This window comes from Puma concolor, chromosome D3 (genome assembly GCF_028749965.1).
Source record: "Puma concolor isolate L17-30 chromosome D3, mPumCon1.1.hap2, whole genome shotgun sequence".
NCBI lineage: Eukaryota > Metazoa > Chordata > Mammalia > Carnivora > Felidae > Puma > Puma concolor.
This window is the reverse complement of record NC_141678.1, coordinates 36,080,177-36,101,040: the sequence shown is the minus strand read 5'-3', so window position 1 is coordinate 36,101,040 and position 20,864 is coordinate 36,080,177. Positions and strand designations below refer to the sequence as shown.

The following is a 20,864-nucleotide window of genomic DNA, read 5'->3' as shown; positions in this document are numbered from 1 at the left end:
GGCACACATCTGTCTGCCTGCTGCGGGAGAGCTGAGAGGCTCCCTCTGGACTTGACCTTCTGGTAGTTGGACTCCCTACTTGTTAAAAGGAGATAGTATTAAATGTTTTCTAAGATGAAATGAGGACTGATGTAATTAGAATAAACATTTTATGATATGTGATAAATATATTTTGACTGCTTTATAGACTTAAGCATATCTAACCTGAAAGAAAACACATGAAACCTCCAACCATGGGTTTCATCCAGAAAAATATGGCACTCAAGCCAGACATTCCACTTCCATTTATTTTTTTTTAATTTTTTTTTTTTAACGTTTATTTATTTTTGAGACAGAGAGAGACAGAGCATGAACGGGGGAGGGGCAGAGAGAGGGAGACACAGAATCCGAAACAGGCTCCAGGCTCCAAGCTGTCAGCACAGAGCCCGACACGGGGCTCAAACTCACGGACCGCGAGATCGTGACCTGAGCCGAAGTCGGCCGCTCAACCGACTGAGCCACCCAGGCGCCCCATTCCACTTCCGTTTAAAAGAATAAGTGTTACCAGCCTCTACTACTTTCAAGTGTTCTGAATTCAGAGCATCCCAACATGTACCAAATTACTCCGATTTTTTTTCATTTTTTAAATGTTTATTTATTTTTGAGAGAGAGAGAGAGCGAGCGAGAGTGGGGGAGGGGCAGAGGGAGAGAGGGAAGCACAGAATCTGAAGCAGTCTCCAGGCTCTGAACTGTCAGCAGAGAGCCTAGCACGTGGCTCAGACTCACGAGTCATGAGATCACAACCTGAGCTGAAGTCAGACACTTAACCGACTAGGCCACCCAGGCGCCCCACCCCGACTTCTACTATGATCAAATACAGGTTTCAATGGCATTGTTTAACAAATAAAGTTTTCTCTTTATTTAAAAAAAATACTCCATTTCTAACATCAAGTTTCACCCATAATAGAAATTTGTTTCAGACAAAGGAGGCAGGAAGCCCTGTGATTTTTCAGAGTCAGTATTTCAGTCAGTTGCTTTGTTTCAGACCTGAGCAGCGCCCCACAGTAGTCTTTGAGATGGGTAAGAGTTTTGTCAAGTGCAAGAAAGCCCGTTGTGCATGGGGGCTCCTTCTCGGGGAGAACAGTGTTGATGGCGTCCGTATAGACTTAAGTATCTAGAAATGAATCCTTTTAAAACTAATCATGTACCCCATGGAAAATCTCCATGTGTCTCCAGAAGTGTGCATAGCTCAGTTTGAAATGCAAGTATCTTAGGATTCTTACTTTACTTCCCTTTAAATGAGAATGTAATATGTCCTTGACTTTTCTCTACCTTCTACAACTACAAGCTTCTTGAAAGTAGGGGCTATTCTTCTGTAATTCACCTTGGCACCCCTTCTACACCTCAAAGAGTGCCTGGCACAGAGCAGGCTGGGTGCTCACTTATAGATACAGGCTGCATGCTCACATTCCCACCAGGGGCCAGCAAGGGGGTGTGAATGAGGGAAGCAAGCTAGGTATGAGACCATTGGGCACAGAGAAACTGTGACCCGAATGGGCAGGTCCGCGTTCACAGACCTCCAAGGAAGACGTACATTAAGAACAGACTGGCCTCACAACTGACTGTAAATGTTTGAAGAAACAGGGAACCATGGTTTGGGTCTCGGAACACTTGCCTGACGAGGTGACCTTCAGTGGGCCAAGCCGAGACGGATAGCAATCGGAGGAGGGCTTCTGCACTGCAAATGCTCCCGACTGCTGGCAGCTCAGGACCTAGGAGAAGTAGGGGCAGTGGAGAAGGGGACTGCGGCTGGCCATACTCAAGAACTTGGATTTGATTCTGTGGCAGGGGGACCCATGGGAGGCTGGAAGGCAGGAATCACCCTGATTACAATTATGCGTGTTTGAAGAGGTATTTTCAGGTGGTCGACGTGGGTTTTCTTCTGTGATCCTCCTGCCGGGATCAGGATGACTGCGCGCACGCCCCTGTCGGTTAGAACCCTTCTGAGTCGCTTTTGACATTGCCACGGAGGCAGCGTCACACAGTGGGGTAAGGCCTCACATGTCAGCTCTGCAACCCACGAGCCATGTGCCCTCAGACAATCTGCCTGACTTCCCCGGGGCCCCTCTCCTTCCAGTAACATGCACCTGTTACACTGGAATGCAGTCTTTTTAATGAGCTACTACACGTTAAACTACTTCAAACGGGACCTGAGAAACAGCAGGTGCCCAAAAGAGGTTAGGTATTAGTCTGTTCATGACGGGATCACATTTTGAATTTGTACTATCGTTCTTCCCTTCAAAAAACTCCAATATGCCACTGTGAGCTTAAGGACCTTGATTTCTTGGCGGTTCTCGTTAACACAGAAAACACACCATATAGAAATTAGAACATGAAGAAAAGGGATACAAGTCTTCTCTCAAGATTTGAAATTACGATTTTTTTAATATCGCTCACTTTCCATGAACTGAAGAACTCACCTTACTCAATAGAGCCCACCTTGAATGTCTCATTGATGCTTGTCATTGCTTTTCATTTTTTTTTTTTTTATTGTGCTCTAGTCCCTCCTGACCTTTTTATTGTTGTTGTTGTTGTTGTTCCTTCCGGGCTCGGTGGTGGTAGGAATGGCCCCTGCACACATTTTCTTCTCGGCAGAGGTCCACATGAGTCCACCATTGTGAGGGAAACAATGTATTATCGGCCTGATATTCTTGAAATTTTGAGACCTTCCCTTGCACTTGCTTGAGTCCCTAGGGGGACAACTGCTGGGAAGAACTTTCTTGCCTGTTGTGCAAACATCGGTAAAATGCAGCCACAGCAATCTCAGAGGCTCCCACCCAGACACAAACTGCGGAAATCAGATCCTGGGGCTGTCGGTCACAGCCGTTCGTCCCTTGAGTGACGGAGGTTTTCCAGAGTCCTTTGCCTAACTCTGTAGATTCCTTGTCTTAGGAGTTTAGTTATTTGTCCACCCTGGAAGCAATCCCCAGTGACCTTTCTATATTTGTCCTCGTGGTAAGGGCATGTGCCACACCAGCTTCTGGGAGACAGACATCAGAGGCAGAGGAATGCTGACTCTCCCCTGGTGTTCCGCCCTAAATCTCAGCTCTGTCAGGGCACAGGTGCCAGGGATAACCACCTTGAATCCCGGGCATTTATCTGAAGGCTCATGGTGACCAGGGTCACTCAGACCCCACCAGGAGCTACCAAAATCAAAGGGAGTGGATCTTGGTATCAGTAAAGCCTGTCCTGTGCTGGCCTCTGGCATGCTTTTTGATTTTTGTTAGAAGACATGTATCTCTGAGTCATAATTTATTCGTGTCTCGGGAAATAATTTGAAATACATTATTCAGTATAATTGGAATAATTTCAAAAAGAAAAGACAAACAGGACTGATCAATTTTGCATTAAAAACCTTAAATTCCGGGGTGCCTGGGTGGCTCAGTCGGTTAAGCGTCCAACTTAGGCTCAGGTCATGATCTCGCGGTCCGTGAGTTCGAGCCCCACATCAGGCTCTGTGCTGACCGCTCAGAGCCTGGAACCTGTTTCAGATTCTGTGTCTCCCTCTCTCTGTCTCTCTCTGACCCTCCCCCATTCATGCTCTGTCTCTGTCTCAAAAATAAATAAACGTTAAAAAAATTTTTTTTTAAAAAAACCTTAAATTCAGGTGCCTTCCTTCTTCCTTTAGTCCCCTTCCCCTCCAAAAAAAGCATGAAAACACAAACCAAGATTTGAATGAACATTCACGAAAATATCTTGCATCATTAGTCAAGAGGACAAAACTCTTCAGTGCCCACCCCCGAACAGTTTTGTTGGTGAACCGCCATGGTCACCAGATCAGGGAGGTCATGTGGTGTGTCAGAAAGGGGGCTGCTCTCAAATGACAGCACAGTGGCACACACGTGAAGGGGAGAAGAGACCAGGAAACCAAGCCAAAACTACACCGGGGGAGATGGGGACCCTCTCCTTGCATGTTTTTTTCTTCCTGGGATCAACTCAGAATAATCTTTGTGTTCAAATTCATTTTCAGATACTAGCCCAAACTGTTACAGTTCCTCTGGATACTGATTGTAATTTTAGCATTGAAAAGAACATCACCTATTTCATTTTTCTAGCCCAGTCTTTTTTTTTAGTCTAATTTTTCTATCCTAATTGTTTGGTTTTTTTTTTTTTTTAGTCTATCCCAATCTTTTTTTTTAAGGCAGCAAGTAAGAAAATCATCAAGAATACCATTTATATAATCACCCAAGCGAACCACTAATGCTTATAAATGCCCTTGATTTTAAAGTTAACCCATGTGTAGTTATGTAAACATTAAAAACCCCTATCACCTTCATAGCCTCTGAGCCCCCTTGGTGAAGTGATACAGCCATGTTCCTAGACGACATTTTATGTACGAAGTTCCTTCTAAATCAGAGAGAAATGGGATTCCTCCATTCAAATTGCTGGTACCCAGAGTTAGACTAATTAGTAGATTCAAAACAAATCTTTGGTGTTCCGCAATTCACCTCCTCCATATGAGACCACCTGATAGGTCAGAAGGTAGAGCCGAATGTTCCTGATGCTCTGGATCCGTGGTTCTCCACCAGGAGAGATTTGAAAATACACCCAGACCTAACCTCACCCCAGACCAATTAAATCAGTCTTTTGGGTTAGGATCTCAGAATTTTTTTTGAATTTTTTTTAATGTTTATTTATTTTTGAGCTAGAGGGAGACAGAGAATGAGTGGGGGAGAGGCAAAGAGAGAGGGAGACACAGAATTGAATCAGGCTCCAGGCTCTGAGCTGTCAGCACAGAGCCCGACGCGGGGCTTGAACTCACGAGCTGTGAGATCATGACCTGAGCTGAAGTCAGACGTTTACCCACTGAGCCACCCAAGCTTCCCAGAGCTCAGAAATTTTTAAACATTGCTTAAACATTTTTAAACATTAAAAAAAAATTTTAACATTAAACATAATGTTTTTTAACATATTTTTTAAACATTTTTTTAACATAAAAACAGATTTTTAAACATTAAATTTAAACATTTAAATATTTTGGGAGAGAGCACAGGGGAGGAGCAGAGAGAGAGGAAGTGAGAGAGAATCCCAAGCAGGTTCCACGCTGTCAGTGCAGAGGGGACACAGGACTCAAACTTACAAACCATGAGATTATGACCTGAGCCGATAACCAAGAGTCAGACGCCCAGCCGACTGAGTCACCCAGGCACCTCAGATCTCAGAATTTTTTTTTTCAACGTTTATTTATTTTTGGGACAGAGAGAGACAGAGCATGGACGGGGGAGGGGCAGGGAGAGAGGGAGACACAGAATCGGAAACAGGCTCCAGGCTCTGAGCCATCAGCCCAGAGCCTGACGCGGGGCTCGAACTCACGGACCGCGAGATCGTGACCTGGCTGAAGTCGGACGCTTAACCGACTGAGCCACCCAGGCGCCCCAAGGATCTCAGAATTTTTTAAAAGCTACACAATAATCGTAACCTGCAGCTAGAGTTGAGAACCACTGCCCTCAGTAGGGAACAGTTACTGGAGGCCAGGACGGCACTCTGGTTACCTAGGGAAGTGGACTGAGTTAAGTTGAGAGGCAAAGCCTTGAGTCTGGGAAACAGAGGAGGGACTTGGTTGGTGGTTGGGAGCGGTAGTCCAGTCACAGCACTCGAGGCCTGCCTGATCACTGCTCTCACACATTCCGAAGAGCCCCTTGCAAAAGATGCCCCCTTTCAATGAACTGGAAAGGAGTGAAGCCGATGTGCTTTCCAGCTTCTATAGATAGTCTCCAAAACAGAAGTTGAGGAAGGAAATCATGTAAATATGATCTATTAATATTCCTTAATCCTGAGATATGTTTTAGTATGTTTAATAGTAAATAATACAATTTATACATAAGCATATAGGCTCACTTCTTGATTCACTTATTCACTGAGCTCCTGCTATGTCCCAGGTGTTCCATAAGGCACTAAGGAAATTGTAGTAAAACCACAGCCACAGCCATGTTTCCCTCCAGGGGGATCTTAAATAATCACAAGGGAGTCTAAAGCTCAGAAAGGGGAAGTGAGCTGCACTTGGGAACTGGCCCACAGCCTGGAATATCTCTGGAGTGACTCCTGTTGGGCACGGAAGGGAGACGTGGCTTTTCTTCTGCAGGCACATGCCATCCACAATGCTGGAACATCTGACTCATCCACCACAGCCATGGTCATCAGAACTCTTTCTGCAACTTGCAGACTAGGTGGCTCAGGCCCGTGTATCTAGTGAAGGAAGCAGAAAGTGCCTGGGCCGCCTCTTTGCGGAGGGGGAGGGGAGTCATGTTGGGAAGGCTATCTGTGTATACAAAGATAGACTCAGGGTATATTTGTTCTTGTGAATAAGCGACAAGCGGTTCAGGACACAATGAATGCTCCTGTCCACAGGCTACAAACGTAGTGATGGATGGGATCCAGTGTTTATGTGTCCCCTCTGTAACCTTAGATTGAAGTCGTTGAAATCCTCAGCCCATACCTCAGGAGAATGGCACGTGCGTGGGCTGAAATGGTGGGGCACAGCTTCATGAGAGGTGGCGGGCCTGGACCCATCAGGGGACAAGACACAGAGACATCAGGAGGTGGAGTCAGTTTTCCCGGGAAGGGTGAGCGTGTAGTCAGAGCAGCAAGGAGGAATGATAGAAGCTTGTGTTGTAGACAGAAGGCAAGGAGGTTTTGATGGTGAAACTGGAGAAGAAAAATTACCCAAGAACCAGCTGATAATTGGTCAAGATGAATGGGAGGTACCTGAAGGGGGGCCCCGGCTGTGCCACCATTACTCAGTGTCCAAGCCTTAGCCAAGGAAGGACCACTTATAAATATCTTTGAACACACCTTGTCTTCGTGTTCATGCTTTGCTATTTATAAAATGCCTAGGTATGCATTAACTCCACGACTCCTCAAAATAACCCTGAGATGTGTCATTGAAATCAGTATGTAGATCAAGCAAGATGAAAACACTGAAGCTTACAGTGGCTAACTTGTCCAAAATCACACAGCCAGTGAAAAGGTAGAGGCAGGTCTCAAAGTCAGATATTTGAGTTCCAGATCCAGTAATCTGCATTGTCAAGATCCTGTAGTACAACCGGGTCCTGGTCCCAGCATGTGCCTGACCATTTGTATGATTCCCCACGTATCATGTGGCTCTTGTGCCTTTGAGGTTGTGCTCCTCTCGTTTCCTTGCATTTCTCCTTGTTCTTTTTTTTTTTTTTTTTTAATTTTTTTTTTCAACGTTTATTTATTTTTGGGACAGAGACAGAGCATGGATGGGGGAGGGGCAGAGAGAGAGGGAGACACAGAATCGGAAACAGCCTCCAGGCTCTGAGCCATCAGCCCAGAGCCCGACGCGGGGCTCGAACTCACGGACCGCGAGATCGTGACCTGGCTGAAGTCGGACGCTCAACCGACTGCGCCACCCAGGCGCCCCTCTCCTTGTTCTTTAAAGATTTGTACTGTTACGCTTACACCCTCAGACATGCATGAGCATCAAGTAGAGATTAGGGTTTTTACAAATCTGGTTTCGAAGAAATGTTATATTCCAACTTCCTGTACCTGCTTCTATAGAACTGGCATTTTGTAATGCCCGCCTCCCCCCTCCCCTTTTTCCCGGGTCCATAAGAAAAAGCTTTGGAATACTCAGATCCCAGGAGTTGAGCAAGGAGGTACTGATCACGTTCAGTGACAGGAAGTACATCTGCTTAAAAGTCTAATTTCTCTCTCACTTTTGGAAGTCAGGTGAAAAAAAAAAGGATTAATTTGACAGATGGCACAGAATAAGAAAAATATTAGAAACAAGAAGAGGCCATTTTTCCTACAGAGGCTCATTTCATTCTATATACCATTTCCCTGGGATATCTGCCAATTGTTAGCAGGAAGAGTGATGTTATCCATTTTTTAAAATTTCACTCTTGAGTATTATGGAGATAAATAGCTAAATGATGGAGAAATAACTTTCTTTCACAGCAGTCGTTTAAGAGAGGTAGAAAGAGCTCAAATGCAGAGACGTTTGATGACATGCGAAAATTCAACCATGCATGAAAAATTCAGTATCTCTGGAGGTACTGTTTGAGCAAGGGCACCCATCAACACTAGCATCGGTACTAGAAAGGAGAGCTAAGTCCATCTATAAAAGTGAGGGGACTGCATGCGAGCCTTGATAGGTTTATTTGCAAGCCCCAGAAACTGGCCAGTTGCAAACTTACAAAGAGAAAAAAAAAAGTCTGTGTTCTGTTTTGCTGCAGGACCAATGCAGGAGACCATCTATGACTTCTGGAGGATGGTGTGGCACGAAAACACCGCAAGCATCATAATGGTGACCAACCTCGTGGAAGTGGGAAGGGTAAGTCGGCCGTCCGCCTCCACGGCCACATGTTCCTTGCTCAGTTGGTAACGTGGAGTAAGGCCAGAATAGGCTTTTGAAGTATTGTGTGTACTATAGCAAACGTTAACTATGACACCTCCTCCTGTCACTTGCTGCACTTGCTTATAAATTATCAGTAAACATAGACTGAATTGCTTTCATTTGTTGCGATAGCAACAGACAGGCAAGGCACTCAGGATTTAAAAGCAGTTGTTATCTGGCTATATCGAGCACATGAAAACACCTCTAAGCGCGAGAACACTTGTTGCTGGGTGTCAAAACACAATGGGTGCTGCATTAGACGCGACTGCATTCCCTATCTCCAGAACGTTGACTCTGAAAACAGAGTAAGCCACTGGATGCAGTCCTGAGCTTGGCATTCCAGCATCTCCTCCTGCTTAGATTTTACTTTCCTGCCTCTCTGTTTCTGAACCTGTCAAATAGAGATCGTCATCTTCCCCCTGAAGTCTTGTATGACTTTATCTGTAGGAACTGGTCACGAGAGCTGTTTTTATCAAAGCGGGAAATACTTAAGCAGTTATAACCTAGGTAGTGGTACGCTATAGGATTATTTCCAAAGTGAAATTTATAAAGGAGAAATACACAGGGTGCAATTGCTTTGTTTTATAAGAGGGTCAATTCCATGGCTCTGCTCAACTCAAGAATCCGTTAGTTCTTTTTTTTTTTTTAAGTAAAAGTTTATAATTTATTATGTACTTTGATTTGCATGTGTCATCTCATTAATTGTCACTTTAACCTTATGAAGTAAGTTGGTATGACTTCCTAGTTTTTTTTTAATTTATTTATTTAAATTCAAGTTAGTTAACATACAGTATAGTATTGGTTTCAGTAGAACCCAGTGATGTGTCACTTACATGTAACACCCAGAGCTCATCCCAAGTGTTCTCCTTAATGCCCATCACCCATTTAGCCCATCCCCCCCACCTCCCCTCCAGCAACCCTCAGTTTGTTCTCTATACTCAAGAGTGTCTTATGGTTTGCCACCCTGTTTTTATCTTAGTTTTCCTTCCCTTCCCCTATGTTCATCTGTTGTGTTTCTCAAATTCCACATAAGTGAAATCATATTATATTTGTCTTCCTCTGACTTATTTCACTTAGCATAATACACTCTAGTTCCATCCACATTGTTGCAAATGGCAAGGTTTCATTCCTTTTGATCCCTGAGTAGTATTCCATTGTATATATAAACCACATCTTCTTTATCCATTCATCAGTGGATGGACATTTAGGCTCTCTCCATAACTTGGCTGTTGTTGCTAGTGCTGCTATAAACATTGTGGTGCATGTGCCCCTTCAATTTATTTTGAGAGAGGGGGTGGGGAGGGGCAGAAAGAGAGGGAGAGAGAGAATCCCAAGCAGGTTCCACACTACCAGCACAGAGCCTGACACAGGGCTCGATCCCATGACCCTGGAATCACAACCCAAGGTGAAAGAGACAGATGCTTAATCCACTCAGCCAACCCATTACTTCATAGAAAAGGTTGACATTGTGAGATTGACCCTCAGCAGCAAAGGTAGCCTGGAGATTAGCCTAGAAGTGAAATACTGGGGCAGAAACCATAAAGGGGTTGTTGCTTAAGATTCTTGGTCAGCCTTAAAAAAGAAGGAAACCCTGCCATTTACAACATGGATGAACCTGGAGAACATCATATAAGCCAGTCACAGAATACATGATTCTACTTCTATGAATTATCCAAAATAGTCAAATTCATATAAGCAGAGAAATGCCATAGTGGTTGCCAAGGGCTGGGAAGAGGGAGAAATGGGGAGTTGATGTTCAATGGGTACAAAGTTTTGGTTACGCTAGATAAATAAGTTCTGGAGGTCTGCTATGCAAAATAGTGCTTATACAGTTAACAATACAGTTTTGTGCACTTAATTTGTTCAGATGGTAGATCTTACATTAAGTGTTCTTACTACAAAAACAAAGAAGAAGGGACACAGGAAACTTGGAGAGGCATTGGATATGTCTTATCTTGGAAATAGTGATGATACCACGTGTATGCATATGTTGAAACTCATCAAGTTGTGCACATAAACATTGTATATTGGGGGCACGTGGGTGGCTCAGTAGGTTGACCATTCCACTCTTGATTTCAAATGAGGTCATGATCCCTGGGTTGTGGGATCAAGCCTCGTGTCATCAGGCTCCACACTCAGTGTCATCAGGCTCCACACTGCGTGAGATTCTCTCTTTCTCTCTCTCTCTCTTCCCTGCTCATACTTTTTTTCAAAAAAATAAATACTTTTTAAAAAATAAAAATAATTATTTTTTAATGTTTTTATTTATTTCTGAGAGAGAGAGAGAGCGCGCGAGTGGGAGAGGGGCAGAGAGAGACACAGAATCCGAAGCAGGCTCCAGGCTCTGAGCTGTCAGCACAGAGCCTGACGCAGGGCTCGAACTCATGAGCTGTGAGATCATGACCTGAGCTGAAGTCGGAGGCTCAACCAACCGCACCACCCAGGTGCCCAAAAATAAAAATAATTTTTAAAAAATAAACATTGTATATTGTAATCATGTATCAGTTATACTTCAGTAAAGCTGTTTCCAAAAAAAAAAAAAAAAGGATTTTCAGAAGTATCAGGAGGTGCAAATCAAGAAGAGAGACATTCAGAAGTGGGAGGTACTTTCAATTTTAGCAAAAATAGCAAACTAAATAACCTGAAAACCCTCCTCCTACAAACATCTAGAAATTCTAGATAAAATATAAATATATATTTTAATAACTTTGTATATTATATGTAAATCATATGTAAATATGTATGTTAAAAATATTTGGCTTAGCTTTCGAGAAAGGAAACTACTAGAAACCAGAAGAGTGAGAGCTAGAGGCCAGACAGAGAGCGGACACTGCCACTGTTCTTTGGAGGCTGGGCAGGTGGGGTGCGTCAGTCTTGGAGGGAGGGTGGGGGACCTCAGACTTCATGATTTCGGATCTTGGGTTTTACACCCACCCAAAAACAGGAGATAACATGTTAGGCCTGTGCAATACGAGGAATTTGAACTCGAGATTGCCACCTGACACCTAAGCTTACAAAAGGTAGGCACTCAGAGAAGGGACAGTGGAGGGGGACGCAGAGGGAGGTGGAAGAGGGAAGCCAGCTGGGCACCGGAACAGGGAAGTGAGAAAGAGACAAATCAGTCTTCACTGAGGATCTAGAGGAGAAAACATTTCCCCCAACTCATGGGTCAAAGCAAAATGCCCTGATATGAATCAGAACTTACTGAGAACTGTGAATCATAGTGTCATAGAGTAAACTTGTAGGATGCAGATAAAATGGTACCTAAAAGGGTGTATATGTTTTTAAGTGTCATTAGAAAAGAAGAAAGACCAAGCATCTAAATCAAAAAGATATGTGTTGGGGCGCCTGGGTGGCTCATTCGGTTAAGCATCCAACTTTGGCCCACAATCTCATGGTTCATGAGTTCAAGCCCTGCGTCAGGCTCTGTGCTGATGGCTTGGAGCCTGGAGCCTACTTTGGATTCTGTGTCTCCTTCTCTCTCTGCCCCTTCCCCGCTCACGCTTTGTCTCACTCTGTTTCTCAAAAATAAATATAAATGTACAAAAAAAATTAATAAAAATATGTGAAGAACAGAATACAACTAAAGAAAAAAGGAAATAATAGAACAGAAAATTATTAAATTAAAAGCAAAGAAACAATCATGAAAATCAACAGAATCAAAAGGGTTTTGTGAAAAGATTCACAAAATAGACAAACATCTGGCAATCTGAAGTACAAGAAAAAAAGCCAAGAACTCTCAATATTTGAAATAGGAAAAAGATTCTTTTATCATAATAGATAATATGAATAGCTAACAAACTTGAAAAATTAGAGAAGTTGGGTAATTTTCTTAACAAGTATGATTTTCCAAAACTGATTCAAAATGGGACAAAAATTACGGGGCACCTGGGTGGCTCAGTCAGTTAAGCGTCCAACTTCGGCTCAGGTCATCATCTCATGGCTTGTGAGTTCAAGCCCTGTGTCGGGCTCCAAGGTAACAGCTCCAAGCCTGGAGCCTGTTTACAATTCTGTGTCTCCCTCTCTCTCTCTGCCCCTCCTCCATTCATCTCTGTCTCTCTCAAAAATAAATGAACGTTAAAAATTTTTTCTTAAAAAGTCTGAGTAGACATTAATTAAAAAGTAAACAGGGCGCCTGGGTGGCGCAGTCGGTTGAGCGTCCGACTTCAGCCAGGTCACGATCTCGCGGTCCGTGAGTTCGAGCCCCGCGTCGGGCTCTGGGCTGATGGCTCAGAGCCTGGAGCCTGTTTCCGATTCTGTGTCTCCCTCTCTCTCTGCCCCTCCCCCATTCATGCTCTGTCTCTCTCTGTCCCAAAAATAAATAAACGTTGAAAAAAAAAATTAAAAAAAAAAAAGTAAACAATGGTTAAAAATTGACTCAGGGAAAAGCACCAGTCCCCAAAGTATTAACAGGTGTGTTCTACTAAATATTCAAGGAATAGATAATTCAAATCTTACGAAAATTATTCGAAGGGAAGAGAAAAGGAAGACTTCTCCCCCACTTTAAGAGACTTGTATAACCTTGATATCAAAACCAGACGAGGACATAGGAAAATAGAAAATTATAGGTACCACAGATTGGGAAGAGAGAAATAGACCGACAGATCAAAATAGCCCAGATGTTGACTATAGCCATATGTAGGAAAATGTGTAAATAGTGGGGAAAGCACGAGCTTTTCAATACACTGAGCTAGGAAATTTGTTTATCGGTGTGGACAAAAGAAAAAAATCATAAAACACCAAAAACAAATGCCAAATAAAAAACAAAATGTAGGGGCACCTGGGTGGCTCAGTCGGTTGAGCGTCGGACTTCATCTCAGGTCATGATCTCACGGTCTGTGAGCTCCAGCCCCGCGTCGGGCTCTGTGCTGACAGCTCAGAGCCTGGAGCCTGCTTCGGATTCTGTGTGCGTCTCTCTCTCTCTCTGCCCGTCCCCGCTCATGCTCTGTCTCTGTCTCTCTCTTTCAAAAATAAATAACATTAAAAAAAATGTTTTTAAACCCAAAACGTAGCTTTAAATTAAGCTTTAAACCTTGTAGAAGAAAATATGAAGGAAAATATTTATGGCCTTTTTTTTTTTTTTTTTTTTAATTTAAAAAAAATTTTTTTTTTCAACGTTTATTTATTTTTGGGACAGAGAGAGACAGAGCATGAACAGGGGAGGGGCAGAGAGAGAGGGAGACACAGAATCGGAAACAGGCTCCAGGCTCTGAGCCATCAGCCCAGAGCCTGACGCGGGGCTCGAACTCACAGACCGCGAGATCGTGACCTGGCTGAAGTCGGACGCTTAACCGACTGCGCCACCCAGGCGCCCCTATGGCCTTTTTTTAAAAGAATGTTTCAACAATACCTAAAGCTCAACATGTTAAGAAGAGAATGGGGAAATTTGACCGTATAAAAATGTAAAACTTTCTCTACGTAAAGGATATGAAGTGACAAGACACCGGGTAGACGCTCTGAGACCATTATGTAAAGTATAAAAACATACAAAGCAGTATTTTATGTACTGAAAATACAAAAACTGTTTATTGTCTCAGTTCCCTCTGCTGGGAGACAGAGCAGGGGAGCTGGCTTAGAGACTGGTGCTCACCATGTACCTGGCCTAAAAGGAGCCACCCCATGTCTCTGCCACCCACCTTTCACCTGGGCAGTGGGGATATCACAGCACCTGCTTCCTAGGGTTCTTGTAAAGATTAAGTGAGTTTCGACATGTCAGGTGGTTAGAGAACTTCCCACCCCATTCTAAGGACTTCATAAACATAGGTATTCGTGACACCCTTACCTTTCCACCAACAAACCTAAGACCTACAGTGATGTCTATATTTACCTTTTTTGTCTCATTCTTTTCCTATGAAAGCAGTAATGACTACTAAAAAAAAAAAAAAAGTTCAACGCCACCAGAATTTTTGGTCTCTGCCTTCTGGCACTCAGTAACTGCCCAAAGAAATGAATGAGGGAGGTTTCTTCTACCTTAGTGTCGGAGAGCAGTTAGCCTATGCTAGGTTAATGTGAAACAGCCAAGCTACAGATTTCCTGTTTTCACGAACTTGGGTTTCTTTCCCTGAAATGTATGATGGATTCGGAATCCTTCATTTCACAAATATTTGCTGACTGCCTGTGCCTGATAAAAGATCTGCGGACTGCTGTCACAGCCTTGAAAGTTATTCACCCCCTCAGAGTCTACATATTTGCATCAGAGCCCACTGAAAATAATCCCAAGGTAAATTAGTCTGAAAAGTAGATCATTTTAAAATAACAAGTACTACGGGTTTTAAGAAAATGATAAATAAAGGCATACATGGTCTTTTCTCACCTAATTGAAATTCCCAAGGTTACTCTCCTCTGGACACAGTGACTGAAGAAGTGAGCTAGTTTCATATAACCCTTTTACTTTAAGGAGGGATGAGGACAGTATAGTTCTTTGGTGGAAAGGTCAAAAGAAGACCGTGCCGTGAAATTACTACAATGACAAAAGGCAAAACAAAACCGCTCACACACTAAAGCCCACTGTCTCATGGACATGGCCCACGTTGCAGGGAGCTAGTTTTCATTCTGAGTTACCTGGCTTTGGAGAAATAAAAAATAAAGGCCCTGAGGTGATGGTCTGTTCCTTCCATCAGGCACTTGGACCCATCCCATTCAGGGCAGTCACTGTTGGTTTTCTTGCTGGAAACAATTCCTTCGGACAAGTAACCATGGAAATTCCAGCGAAAAGTATGCAGCTAAAAGGGGGGAGGGTGACTGGGTTTCAGATTAACCCATAAATGGAAGCCCACAGAAGTAAAGAAACCCATCATTTTAGGTCTGGTAAGTTTATTTTTTTTAAAAAAAAATCCTTCCACATCCTTACCAGGTTTGTAGGGATGCGGTTAGCCCTGAAGAATCCTCACCTTGTTACCATCAGCCCGGTGGATCGGTCTGTCTTCAGTTAGTAATGAATTTAATGGCATCTGCCCTTGAAATGTCAGGTGTGATTTGGGGGGGGTTTGACAAGAGGTCACATTCCCTCCGGGAAAAGGCACTGCCCTTTATTCCAAGCCACTTCCCGTTGTTAATCCTGCACATTTGTTTAGAGATTACTTCCCCATTCTCCATGCTTAAAAACAGCAACAACAAACCACCGAAGAAATCAAAATGACACGGTTTTTAAGGGCCACCACTACCTACTTAACATGTTTACCGCACATGGTGTGTCCTTCATGAATTAGGCATGAGCTAAGCGGATGCCTGTTTGTTTACACAGACTTGCTGCTGATTCATTAAGTCAGAGCTGGGAACCCGCTTTCCCCTGATTTTTGCCCTGAAGCGCTCTGCATTAGGCGGCTGTAATTGCCGGTGCTGGAGCCTCTGGGAAGCCCTCCCGGTTGCCACACCTGGTGCAGAAGACACTTACGCTGCACTTCCCTCCAGCGGGGTCCCCGGTACATCTGCCAGGACCTGTCATTATCTGAGACTTCCTTGTCACCGCCATGCATCCCCTTTCAGCTGGTGTGTTCTGGGGAGGGACCCTTGTCAGTTTGCCTGGCACCTGCCGACGGCTGCACACCTGGCATTTCAATTGCTCTGGAATGTGCTGTGATTGTTTTCCCTCTTTAATGAACCCACCTGAGGGACATTTCGCTTTTTATCCAGTCGCCTGTTTCCCAGGCATTCCCATTTACATCGTTTGTGTGGAGATTCGGAAACTCTGTTGTGCTGTTGGGCTAATCCATCTGCCAAAAGTCTTATAACCAAATCTGCGGGACTCCCAAAGGAGATTTTTGCGCTGGTAATTTAAGCTAATGATTTCTAAACATATTTAGTCAGTTTTATGAAGACCTCATTAGAATGTGACTGTTTATTAAAAATCCAAATGAGGTCTGATAGTCATAGGAAAATTATTTTTGAGTTGCTCTGAATAGTTCTGATAACAGGTGATAAAGGGTTTTGGGACTAAGGGAAGTGAAGGCCAGAGGTGTTAGCCTCTCTCAATATAGAGGATGCACAGAACCACCTGAATGGACGCTTTAAAGATTATTATCAAACCAAAGACGCTGACCTCTGATTTCTTTCGTAACATTTGTCACTAAAAGAATAACAAAAGAAAGAAGTGTAAGATGAGCGCTTCATGTCAGAATTAACTTTCTAATTCACATGCAAGGAAGGTATATTAAGATTCCAAGTGCCCCCGGTCATGTACAACAAAGAACATCTGCTTCTCTCCACAAGTCACCAGATTTAGGATCAACGAACGAAGCAAGAGAGAGGCAAGGTTGCCCCTTTATAAAATGTGGAAATATTGCTTACTAGTAAGAATAACATAGGTAATGCCTAAAGGTACAAAATACCAACAATATTTGTATAAAATCTCTGGAGTTCTTCCAAGACATCAAACTCATACCTGAAAGGGAAGAGACAAGTTCTTTTTATAGACATAACTAAAATTTTTCTGTCTTGAACTCTCACCATTGCCTTTTATAGATTTTTTTTAATGAACTGGATATTTAAGATGGATATTTTATGACCTGGATAATTATAGTACTAGCCTTTGATTAATTTATACTCGTTCAACAAACCTTCCTCTCCGTTTCGATTTACCATCAACCATGTCAAAGATCGTATTAATGTAGCTGATTCAAGCCTTACCTCCCTCTGTAACTTTAACAAAAACTAGGGGGGAAAGAGGTAGTTGGCACTATAGTATGTGATGATTCCCACCCAGGCACTGCCACACTTCACATCACCTACCCCCAGCATATCACCCAGGAGGCAAAGGACTGAGCTATCAGCAGGAGGAGAGGGACCCTCTATAGACCCCTCCATGCCAGCCAGCTCCTCCAGGAAGGATGCTTCCCTTTCTGCCCCACTGAGCCTTTGAGGTTTTCTCTGCCCAAAGATTTTCTCAGTTCCCCTCTTTAAAAGTTAGAAAATTCATGAAAGAGCCCAGTTTGTCTTGTTCACAAATTAAACCCAAAGGTTGGCTTTCTACTCCCTTTTCAGCCCAGCATCTCCAACATTTAATGATATATTTACCATATCTATGGCTTTAAGAAATACAAAGATGTTTATGATGCACTTGTCCTCAAGGAACAGGCAACCACTGTAGAGAAAACACAGAGGGGCGCCTGGGTGGCTCAGTCGGTTAAGCGTCCGACTTCGGCTCAGGTCACGATCTCGCGGTCCATGAGTTCGAGCCCCATGTCGGGATCTGTGCTGACAGCTCGGAGCCTGGAGCCTGCTTCGGATTCTGTGTCTCCCTCTGTCTCTGCCCCTCCCCTGCATGCACTGTGTCTCTCAAAAATAAATAAACATTTAAAAAGAATTTTTAAAAAAGGAAAACACAGAGAAAGGAAGCAGATGGCAAGATGGGAAGGAGCGAGTAGTCTGACACAGCTGTGAGATCTGATGCGGAAGTACAGCTGGGTCTGGAGGGCTAGTTGTGGCCTTCCAAGGCAGAGGCAAAGGTAGACGCAGGAAGTGAGTGCTGTGTTTGTTGTAACAGAAGGCACCGAGCTGGTGAATCGTGTGTTCTGATTAGCGCTTTTGAAAGGTAGTTCTAGCAGCCACTGCAGAAAGGTGACCGAAGGCATGGAGACAAAGTCGGGTTGGAGCAAGACTTTCAGACTCTCAGTGAGAGATGATGTGCACTTGGGTTGTGGCCGTGGCATTGGGAATTTATGGGAGACACACAATTTGGGTGTTATTTGGGGATGCTAATAAGGGAAAAGAACTGAATTATGCAACAAGGTTTCTACCATTGTGACTTGGAATGCTATAAAGAATATTGACCAAGAATGAGTATGTATCCCTTCTCTCTGCCTCAGCCCCCCAAAAAGAAAAGCAAGTTTAGGAAGAAACTAGCATGATTCAAATTGGACATGCTGACTTTGAGATGCTGAATGAACAATGTGGGGCTTTCCAGAAAGCTCTGGAGGGATACATGTGCTGAAGACATAGAGACTATTAAATGTGTGATTCTCTCTTCGTTTACGGAGTATCTACTGTGTGCTAGGCTTTGGACTAGACAAAGGATAACAAGATGGAAAGACATGACATGATCTAAGAGCTAGAAAGACTGGCAAACTAAAAGTTATAATGCAAAGTGATAACCACTATAACAAAAGCATGGCATTCGTGGGCAAAAAAACAGGGAAAAGAGAAGGACTAAAGACAGAGTACCAGTGAATATCTGTATCTCGGGGCAGACAGGGAAAGAGGGACTCAGAATGGAGACTGAAAATGACGTATGAGAGAAATAAGGTAAGAACCAAGAGACTCCACAATCGTGACTAAGAGATGATACAGTTTCAACGAGAAGGTAAGCAGTGTTGACAAAAGCTGCAGAGGCCAGGTACCTCTAGGGAAAGGTAGGTCAGCAAAATATATTGAGGACCTATTCTGTGCCAAGCATTCTGCTAAATGACTGAACAAGCCTTATTTCTTTGAATTATCATGGCCACCCTATGAGATACATAGAAAGATTTCTGTTTTCAAAGTTAGCAAACTAAGGCTCAGTGAGGTTAAATAATTTGGCTAAGGCCACAGAGCTGGAATGTCTAGAATGTCTCACTCCAAAGGCCATGCTCTCTCCACAATTCCACAAGGCCCCTGCTCCCTGTCTTTGGTACGTAGCTTGTTCTTGGAGACGTAAATCAAAGAAAGGAGATGGAACAGCACCTAGAGGTGAGAAAAGGTCAGGATGTGACTATAATGGGGAGAGCACCCATGTGGGCAGGCAGTGGTGGTGGTGATGCGGTGGACATGAGCAGAGTTGGAAGTCTGAAAAGAAGATGTAATTGGAAGCAAAGATGAGAGGTACAGGTAAAGAAAGGGGCAAGGGGACAGAGGAAAATCACTGACAAGGTGGAGAGGGGAGGGTTCCTTCAGGGAACAAGCCAGTGCAGGATACCTGTCAATGTATGTAGACACAAGAGGCCAGAGCTACAAAGATACGTTAAGCATGTCCACAGGAATGAGGAGGCAAACATGGGGACCCAATTCTATGACAGAGGTTTCAGAATGCTCGGGTAGTTCATACAAGAGTCACCTCCCGTCAGACTGGAAGGTGACGTTGGAGGGGTTTGCTAATAAATGCTTCCCGGAGGAATGTGGTGTATGGAGCTGAGTGCGGGGGCAGCAACTAGGGTTTAATCAGCAAGGGAAGAAAGGAAGGGAAGAAAGGGTGCTCTAAGCAGAGACATAGTTTCCCCAGGGGAGACTGCGGAGATGTGTTCAAAATGAACATGGCAAGAATGGACGCTTTATCACAGAGAGCTGGGTGTGCACTTGAGGAGTGGGAAGCAGAGAGCCAGCCCCTGAAGGATTGAGTGACAGAATGACATGGAAAAGGGGACATAGTGGAGGTTCTGCAGAAGGAGAGTATGTAAGGCAGAAAAAGATAGCCATTGGATGTAACAAGGAAAAGTCTTTGGTAACCTTCTGCCTGAGTAGCTTCAGAGGGAAGACCCATCAGAGCCCTTCAATTATATGCAACAGAAAGCAACTCAGGCTCATTTAAGCCAAAGGGAAATTTACTGGAAGAACATTAGGAGCTCAGCACGTTCATGTGAAGAATACGGCTTGCAAACAGACAGGAAACAAGGCACCAACTCCAGAGAGCCAGTGAGTGGAGGGGCCTCATGGCCAGTCTGGTCAAGGTGCCGGCACGGAGAGGACGCGTGCCGACAACTTCCGGCCCGTTTTCACTGTGCTCAGGATTCACATTACAGGGACCAGAGCATCTGACTCCTCCAGGTTGGTTCATATGCTCATCCCTCGCTGGCCAGGGCCCCTAAATGGCAAGCCACCCCGTAGGGAGGAAGAAGTTCCCCAGAAGGAAGTCAAGAACACTTTAGAGAGCATGAGTGGGTGAAACAGAGGTTGAGTGACCTAATGACCTGTAGGCACAACAGACAGGGAGGACGGAAGGCAGTCTGCAGAGTCAAGGCCACGGCAGAAAACGAGAACACACAGACGGAGTGGGAGCTCGTCAGAGGCTTAGCTGAGAAGGGGAGAGAGAGAAATATGGCAGCACACAGAGGACCATTGAACAATCAAAGGCTATTTTAAAGGTGGAAGGCCTTTGAAAGTATTATGGGTTGAGGAAAGAATCGGGAGAGGGAGAGAAACTGAACATCAGCACGTGGACAGCCAAGGGAGTTTTCTCCCCGAGGGGGCAGGAAGCAGGGCCTCCAGAGCGCTGATCTTCAGTTCATCCTTATGAGAGGTGACAGCGTTTCCTCTGAGCCAGGAGAACAGAGACAGATGAGGGTGCATTTAAATAAACGGAACCAAAACATAAAGAGAAAACTTGAACCAGCACCCTCTCCTGATGGTGTCCGTTTTCCCCGGTGACGATAGGAGCAAGGCCCTGGGCTGAGAGACTTAAGGAAGTTGGACAAATCACTATTTTAGGGAGGCCCAGGAACGCCGGGGAAGGGGGGCAGCCTGGAGTAGGAGCTGGCATGTTCCTGTCTTAGGAAGAAGG

At 44.2% G+C, this 20,864-nt stretch overlaps 1 protein-coding gene across 6 annotated transcripts in view; it reads left to right on the top strand.

Moving 5' to 3' along the window:
- PTPRM (protein tyrosine phosphatase receptor type M) overlaps window positions 1-20,864 on the top strand; it is an 801,865-nt gene that overhangs the window by 735,094 nt on the left and 45,907 nt on the right. For all 6 annotated transcript variants that reach the window (XM_086682486.1, XM_086682492.1, XM_086682490.1 and 3 more), the window contains one exon: window positions 8,238-8,335. In XM_086682486.1, the coding sequence (XP_086538612.1) occupies window positions 8,238-8,335 (98 nt within the window). The remainder of the gene's footprint in view (window positions 1-8,237; window positions 8,336-20,864) is intronic.